The sequence below is a fragment of the Bidens hawaiensis genome, unplaced genomic scaffold (assembly GCF_021521415.1).
Source record: "Bidens hawaiensis isolate Kalapana, Puna unplaced genomic scaffold, B.hawaiensis_p1.1 tig00015921_1, whole genome shotgun sequence".
NCBI lineage: Eukaryota > Viridiplantae > Streptophyta > Magnoliopsida > Asterales > Asteraceae > Bidens > Bidens hawaiensis.
In genome coordinates this window covers 556,967-566,207 of record NW_027492429.1, presented here as the reverse complement: position 1 = coordinate 566,207, position 9,241 = coordinate 556,967, and the positions used below count along the sequence as shown (strand labels likewise).

The window sequence follows — 9,241 nt, the reverse complement described above, 5'->3', positions numbered from 1 at the left end:
GGGTGTTTAACATTTTATACCTAACGTGTTATATGCTTATATGCTTTACTTGAGTACATGTCGGAGAGGTCCAACATATTCTCAGACTAGTATGATCATACGCCCCTCGTGTTAGCCATCGTTTAGTTCATCTGACATCGAGCTTACTGACAACAATATTTACTTGCTCAATGGTTAAATTGTTTATCTCACTTGACATAGTTTGCTCTTTTATATTGTTATTATACTGTCTTAAATCTGGTGTTATACTCACTCAACATAGTGTTGACAACCTATTTGTACTTTTAACGCATATGCAGATAATCGTGCGATATGATTACCAAGTAGTTTGAAGAAACTTAGGATTGCGTGCTAGAGAGAAGAACCAAGAACATTAAATTATATTTTGTACTTACTTGTTCTATTTATGAAATCATGTACTTGAACTATTTGAGGACGAGGATGAGGAGGATGACGAAGGCGAAGAAGACAAGGACGAGGATGAGGAGGATGACGAAGGCGACTACTAAATCAGTATGTTTATATGTATTTTTTTTGTTGTGTTTTTATTTTATTTTAATTTATTTTTGTTTTATTTAATTAATTTAATATTTTTTTACAAATTAGTGGGCTTTTATTTGTTTATTTTAATTATAAAAAGAAAATAATAATAAAAAAGATGACGTGGCGAAGGAGGGGCTACAATACCATTACACCCTTAAAACAAAATTCATCCTTTGCTGACTAGCCGCCACATGACATAAATCATCACATTTTATAGCCTCTTCACTACACATAGCCTTATAAGTTGACACGACTCACGAGAACATGTCATTGGGTTCAGGTATATTTTAGAATCATGGTAGAACAAAAAAAAGACAGTTATTCAAAAACCAACTTTGTAATAAATAAAGGTACCATAGTAAAATAGGTTGCTGTTCAAAAAAAAAAGTAAAATAGGTAATCCCAAACATCAGGGTTTTATTATATAAGTGAAAAAAAAGAAATTTGTGGGAGCGCAAGTTTTACGCCCTGTTATTGAGTTTTTTTAAAGGAGTGAAAGGAAAGGAAAACTAAGGATAGTTAAAAAATAGGTGTTCTTGAGTTTATTTTAGGATGAAAAGGAAAGAAATAGAAGGAGTTAGGAGGGATAAAATCAATGTATTTTCCCAATAAGTTATCCTTCCAAAAATGGGATAATTACTAAGGATAACTATTTTTTAACATAGTTATCATTTCCTTTCCTCTAATTTTTTTCTAAACCTGGTTAAAACTTTTTTTATTCTATTCCCTGCCCTTGGCGTTAGTTTCCTTTCTTTTGTTAGTTTCCGCCACCAGTCTCAGCAAAACCCTAACAAACCGATAAATCGGAATGGAATCAGCACCGGCTCGAAAGGCTGTAGTTGAAATGACGGTGGAAGAGATGGTGGCGAAAGCAATAGTTCCGGTGAAGAAGGAATTCATGTGTGTACCCACCACCACCGCCGCCTCCGCACCTCTTGTTGTTAAGAAATCCAAAAGACAGATTAAGCGAGAAAGGAATCAGGAAAAGCAATCCACACGCAATCTCTGTTCCATGGTTGCCAAAACCGCAAGGGTAGAGTCATGCTCTTATAATGATAAGTGTCGCCTTAGCCATGACATTCAAGCATTTTTAGCCCAGGTGAAAACAACAAGCTGGATTACAGCAGTCTCATTTTCATAAACTTAAAACTTAATTGGATGCTGTTAAATGCAGAAACCCGCTGATTTAGAGGGCAAATGCCCCTTTGACACTCATGATGCTCCATGCCCCTATGGTTTGGCTTGTAGATTTTTAGGTACACATACAACTGATATTGTTCTTGCTGCCGGAACTCCAAATGAGCATAAGAACTCCGAAATCAATGGATTGAAAAAAGATGTTCAAAAGCTTTTGTGGAAGAACAAAATGAAATTCCCAAAAGCAGATGCTATACTCACAAATCTTGGGCTAATGGTAGTTTCTCTCATATTTAACCATTAACAACATGTTCGTTCACTTTGTTTACAAGTGTCAGGGTTTATGTCTTTGACACGAATGAATGTATGGGTCAACCAATCAGCCCGACACGATTGACACTAGGCCGCTTAAAGTTTATTCTTCAACCACGTAAAATCTTGAAAACACATATAGTCATTTGGCTTCCATTTTGATTGAAATGTAGGGCCCACCAGCAAAGTCTAAAAAGACGTTGAAGGGTGATAATAAAGAAGAAAGTCAAACTGTTTCAAACGATTGTGTTGACCCGGTTGTTCAAAACAATTGCTGTCCAGAAGATTACGAGAAAGTTGAAGACATGAATGTTGATGATCCTAGACCCCTGAAAAAAGGGAAATCATTAAATGATGAAACAAGTGATCTAATCACTGAAACTAATGGTTAGTTTTATAACTTTATTATTTCATTCATATTCTTCCTCATGAATATATATATTAATTCATTGCAACACTTGCAGACAATATAGAAACTGATAAAAGCTTAAAGTTACACCAACGTGAAAAGAAGCTGATTGATTTTAGAGATAAGTTATATCTTGCACCTTTAACCACAGTGGGGAACCTTCCTTTCAGAAGAGTTTGCAAAGTGTTAGGTGCGGACATAACATGTGGTGAAATGGCTATGTGTACAAATCTTGTACAGGTTTGTGATAATTGCTTTAAATCTTATAATTCTTTAATTAATAAACAACTAATGTTATAATTATGTTCTATGCTATCAATATCGGTGCTATAGTGGTTATCGGTCCGTCTGTAAAATAGCGGTCGGAATATCGGTTCCAATATTTGCGGCGCTATTTATGATATTTTGCCGCTATTTGACTACCGATATATCGGATTTATTGGCGAGTTTATCAGTTAAAATTTTTTGACCCAAATTTGTTAACTTTTTGGCCCAAAGATGATTCCCGTTACCTTTTTTGGCCCAGAGCCCAATTCCATTTGATTTAAAACTAAGCCTTAAATCTGAGCATGATTTCATGGCTTTGATTAACTGATTAAATCATGTCTTAAATTAAAAATATTGTTATTTTGTGTTTTGAACTGTTGACTTTTATGATTTTGGTATTAAGACTTAAGTATTAATATTAGATAACTTTTGGTGTTATATATATCTAACTATCTATATAATTGCCTACCATAAAATCCTATGTGTCGCTCTCAGCTTGTCCCACCTATATATCTAACTATCTATATAATTGCCTACCATAAATGGAGACTTCTCATGCATTTGACCTGAAAACGTGGGTATGGGTCTTACCAAACCCAGATAGTTTTTAATTGGGTTATAACATCTCATTTATTTGTGAAACTCTTTCATAATCAAACAATAATTTTCGCGGGTCATGGGTCTCACCAAACCCGGATAACCCTTAAACGGGTTATAAGATCTCATTTATCTGTGAAATAACCCCTTAATCATCAAATAATAATTTCCACGGGTTATGGGTCTTACCAAACCCTAATAGCTCTCAAATGGGTTATAAGATCTTATTTATTGGTAAATACTTTCATCCTCAAACCCTAATTTAGTTTATCTTCTTTACATGTTCTCCATTGCTTGTCTATCATCTCCATCGCTGGTTAATCTCCGATACTTCCCACCATCGTCAACTACATCAACGTCCCCTTTATCATTAGACAAATATTTGTGTTCATGTTTGTTCATTTAAAAAAATCAACATGTTCGTGTATATTTGTTCGCTAAAAATCTAAAAAACCTACACATCTCAATTGAAAATACCCAAACGCAAAAAAATATAATAACAAACTAATATATATATATATATATATATATGTATTAAATTAAAACAAACTAAGTTAAAAAATAAAATAAATCATCATAAAATAGCAATACGATTAAAAACAAGAACTTAAATAAACTCCCGTAACACGGGAGGATCAAGCTAGTGTGTGTGTGTGTGTATATATATTATACACCGCCTTGGTTTAAAAAAGCGTTAGGCGAGGCGAGGCGTTTTGGTTCAAAAATCCGAAGCGCTAGGCGCGAAGCGAGAGCTTCACGTATGTGAGGCGCTCAATTTAAAAATTACTAAAAGTTAATTATACGTGACATATTTTACTTGAAAATCAATCATAAAGATAAAACATATTTGTAAAACTAAACATGAATACTTAATACGTAGGTTAAACATTATAAAAACATATTTAGAAGTTGCAAAACACTTTAATTCTTAGAGTAAAAAGTAAAAGGTATAGTAAAAAGTAATAATGAAGAAAAATATTTCTTGAGTCATAAACATATGTGTAATAATTAGGTCTAGAAGGTTGATATTTGGAGAAGATAAACTTTGAATATGAAAATTAAAGAGTGGTTTGAATTAAATATAGAGTGATAAATATATATAATACCGTTGGGTAATGTTTTATAGATGAGCCCCAACATTATTATTTTGAGCAGATGGCCCAAACATCTACATTTTCAATCTAATTTGGACTGAATCACATGAGGCGCTGCCTGAAGCGCCTCACGCCTCGCCAGAAAATGCGCCGCCTCAGGGCGCCTCATGTGTTTTAGCGCCTTACGTAAAATAAGGTGTTTTCGAAAACGCCTCGGGCGCCTCACGCCTCAGGCGCGCCATTTTAAACCAAGTACACCGCCATCTCACCGCAATAACCGATTTCTCAGATATCGGTCAATGATCGATATCCACTACTTTTTGGCATTAAATGCATAACTTATGTTTAGAGTTAATTAGCAGTTGGTTCTCATGGTTTGGGCAAAGTGACAGGTTTGGGTACCAAGTTTAAAAAGTTGCATGTTTGGGGTTTGTAGTTTTAATCGAGTTTGGGTATGAACAGTAACTTCTGCTAACTTTTCTACTTGAGCCAAGGTGGTGGTGAAAGTGGTGTTCGTGAGATTTTTGTTTTTTTATTAAAATTATTATTTTGTTCAAAGTACACATTTTTACCCAAATTGGTCATTTTACACAGGGATTGTTTATGTTATTATATCTTTTAACTATATTTTTAAGCTACAAGGGTATTTTGGTCATTTTGTAAAAGTAACATTAACTTGACAGAAACTTTTAACAGATTTTAGTGTTAAGGTCCAAACTCGTGACAAATTAAAACCTCAAACTCCAAACATGCAACTATTCAAAGTTAGTATGCAAGCCTGTTACTTTTCTCAAATCACATGAATCGTTTCTTTAAATAAATCTTGTGTTTACACTCTATAATATTAATCCAAACCTTTGATTGAAAACTATTTAGGATGTATGAATTATATATAAGTTTTTTGTAACTTTCATTGTTTTTCTTTTAGCAAATTTTTTATTTGATCCGTTTGAGATTCAAACCGACACATTTATATGTAGGCTGAATATTTTGTGGGTTTTTAAACAGGGTCAGGCTGCAGAATGGGCACTGTTAAGGAGGCATGCATCTGAGGATGTTTTCGGAGTACAAATATGTGGTGCATATCCCGATACGGTTGCTCGGGCTGCTGAACTTGTTGAACAAGAATGCACAGTGGATTTCATTGATATTAATATGGGTTGTCCAATTGATCTTGTGGTTAATAAGGGGGCTGGCTCAGCTCTGCTTGCAAAACCAATGCGCATGAAGAATGTTATACATGCAGCTTCTAGCACAGTGGACATTCCAATAACTATAAAGGTATACATTGGCGGTTTAGTATGAAACAGGTCGAGGTTATTTTTATAAGTTTAAAAAATGTGTTTTATGTCGTAGTTTAAACTGGTTGGGTATTTTTGGTCAAAGTCTTATAAAAGGAGAAATGGGAATTATGTTTTATTGTTTCAATGTTATTGTTTTATACTTTCTGAATATGTTGTAAAATTACATATATTTTGTAGTTTAAACATAGTTGTATTATATGTAGGAACTCAAAATACAAAAGTGAAATGAACGTGTGCATTTTCTTCTGTTTATTTTGTTGCACATATGTACTTTTAGATTACTATACCGCAATAAAAAACAAAAGAAATGGTTAGTGTTTGTGTTAATCAACAAATACTTGTGTCATGTTCAGGTTCAGGTTCATATGTGTAACAATTTCTGGGTTTATGTCGTTTTTGTCAAATAGCTGAATTAACCGAACAATTGATCGTTTTTAATCAAAATAATCAGTTATGAAAATTTTAAAGTTGTTTAATAATTCCAGGCACGGACAAGTTACTATGAAGGTAGAAGCCGTATCGACTCTGTAATAGCAGAGTTATGGGATTGGGGGGCGAGTGCAGTTACCATACATGGTCGGTCCCGTCAGCAACGTTACACTAAACAACCCGATTGGGAATACGTATATGAGTGTACCAGAAAGACCCCTGATACCTTGCAAGTCATTGGGAATGGAGACATCCTTTCATTTTCAGACTGGAAAAAACACAAATCTGATTGCCCACAACTTTCGTCATGCATGATTGCGCGTGGGGCTCTAGTAAAGGTATGCAGCTATTTTACTTTTTTCTATTAAAAAAAGGCTAATGTGTTTGTTTATTTGTTTGTTTTGTAGCCCTGGATCTTCACGGAAATCAAGGAGCAGAGGGACTGGGACATCAGTTCTGGGGAACGGTTAAACATTTTGAAAGATTATGTGCGTTTTGGACTCCATCACTGGGGTTCTGACACAAAAGGTATGCGGCTGTTGTCTATTGAAATTGATTATATGATTTAAGTCATATGGCTTTTATTTATATCTCATATAAATTGCTTGTTATATATGTGAACCCTCGGGTGGGCAAAAGTGAAATTGCACTAATTTTGACGTTATTTTACTAATCTCGTGAAAATAACGTTAAAAGTGACGGACGGTTAATCAGGCATCATGTAGTGGCGTTGATAGCCGAAAGACAAGGGTACATGAACCGATCAGCCGGTGTCCCGATGATTGAGTGCTATGTGCCTTATGTCCAAGGCTTGATGCAAAACTACTATCGAGCCGGGGGTCTCACCGGAAGCAGCCTCTCTATCCTTATGGGGTAGAGGTAAGGCTGTCTACATCTTACCCTCCTCAGACCCTACTATAGCTTTGCTATTGGTGGGACATACTGAGTACGATGATGATGATGATGATGATGATATAAATTGCTTGTTAATATAAAAGAGTAAATTAGATAGAGGCTCAAAGTGGTTTGCCCCAATTTATGGATGTCGTCCTTGTGGGGTTTAAAAATTACCGACTTAGTCCTCAACCTCCTTTCTCGTTTTCATCCGTGTTTGAAAAAGTTAACAGGGTTAGTTGTTGGCGTTAAACCCATGTAAATTACCTTTCTATCCTTGTTTATAAAAAAATCAAAATAAAAAACCCTACAACTACTTCAAATGAACTATTTGTTTTTTGTGAGAAAAAAAGGTTGTTGAGGAATAATCCGCAGCTTTTAAACCACAAAGACAATATCCATAATTTTGGGGCAAACAGGGCTGTCACTTGGGCACCTGTTTAAGACATCATAAGACTTGTTAATCAAAAAAGTACGGTATGCGATTCTTTTATATTTTTTTAAAATAATTGAAGCTAGTAAGCTAGACTCCCATCATTTTCCCTTATTGGCACATGAAACTAAAAACTGTCTTATAGCCATGACATATAGCTAAACGAGTCTTATTCATGTATGATACTTGTGTTAAGCGCGTCGTTTCTAACCTGTTAAACACGTTAAGACACGAATTAACAGCCCTCGTTTTCATCCGTCTTAACAGCCCTCGTTAAGACACGACTTAGTCCTCAACCTCCTTTCTCGTTTTCATCCGTGTTTGAAAAAGTTAACAGGGTTAGTTGTTGGCGTTAAACCCATGTAAATTACCTTTCTATCCTTGTTTATAAAAAAATCAAAATAAAAAACCCTACAACTACTTCAAATGAACTATTTGTTTTTTGTGAGAAAAAAAGGTTGTTGAGGAATAATCCGCAGCTTTTAAACCACAAAGACAATATCCATAATTTTGGGGCAAACAGGGCTGTCACTTGGGCACCTGTTTAAGACATCATAAGACTTGTTAATCAAAAAAGTACGGTATGCGATTCTTTTATATTTTTTTAAAATAATTGAAGCTAGTAAGCTAGACTCCCATCATTTTCCCTTATTGGCACATGAAACTAAAAACTGTCTTATAGCCATGACATATAGCTAAACGAGTCTTATTCATGTATGATACTTGTGTTAAGCGCGTCGTTTCTAACCTGTTAAACACGTTAAGACACGAATTAACAGCCCTCGCAAACCGCATGGACCATATGTGTAATTTATTCGTACATTTATAAAAACCTTTCATCTTAAATTTTGTAACAGATTTAAATTTCCCTGAAATTTGTTTTAAATTAGGGGTTAGTAAGTAGCTTATTGTTGTAGCTGATAGCCTGATATGATAAATACAGGAGTGGAGACAACTAGACACTTCTTGTTGGAATGGCTTAGTTACACATACCGTTATGTTCCCGTTGGTCTTTTGGAAGTCCTCCCTCAACGGCTCAACTCACGTCCACCTGCATATTTTGGTCGGGATGACCTTGAGACATTAATGGCTTCCGAATCTGCAGCCGATTGGGTATTATTTTTCTTTTAATTTTAGAGCTGAAGTTGTACAACTTTCCATTGCATAAGTTATATAGTACTGTTTGTTTATTATTGGTGTTTTTGGGGATTTTAATTGTGGAAAAATGTATTACTTTGTGCAGATTAAAATCTCTGAGATGTTACTTGGTAAGGTTCCTGATGGATTCACATTTTCCCCAAAGCACAAGTCCAACGCCTTTGACAAAGCTGAGAATGGCTAAGTGTTTATGGTATTCAACGTGCTATTTCTCTTATATTTTTTACGCAATGCCGTATTTTTCATGACACCAAGTTTTTTACATGTTGGTGATCGAGCTGGCGCTCGTGTGACGGGATTTTGTTGTAATGAACTTGATAAAGTTTGTAGTCCAAAATGACGATCTTTGAACGTTGTGAATTAGGCTTATCTATGGTTTACAGACGTTTTGATATTGAGGCGGGTAGGTCCACCCGAATCACTGTTATTTTTTTTATTAATATTTAGTGCTTTGAAAACGTTAATTTTACAGTAGTAATTATTTAGGACAGGAGATATGAATTTTGGACAGACATATTTGTGTGACAACTTTCAACTGCTTTGTATTATAACTTGTGAGTCTATAGCTTTGACTTATAGCTTTGGCTTGAGTAAATGATATAAAAGACAAACTTTATACGGCGGTTTGATTCACGGTTTGGATTTTGAATATTTGGGATCTAAT

The 9,241-nt window shown here is 34.9% G+C and overlaps 1 protein-coding gene across 1 annotated transcript; it reads left to right on the top strand.

The window, feature by feature from the left end:
• The first annotated feature begins 1,349 nt into the window (after positions 1-1,349).
• Positions 1,350-8,971, top strand: LOC143550083 (tRNA-dihydrouridine(47) synthase [NAD(P)(+)]-like). The gene is made up of 9 exons (XM_077040815.1): positions 1,350-1,642; positions 1,718-1,957; positions 2,166-2,379; positions 2,457-2,641; positions 5,368-5,640; positions 6,149-6,430; positions 6,500-6,620; positions 8,363-8,532; positions 8,663-8,971. Exons 1-9 carry the CDS (start codon positions 1,352-1,354, stop codon positions 8,759-8,761), a joined length of 1,875 nt encoding a protein of 624 aa, XP_076896930.1. The 5' UTR covers positions 1,350-1,351; the 3' UTR covers positions 8,762-8,971.
• Positions 8,972-9,241: the final 270 nt, after the last annotated feature.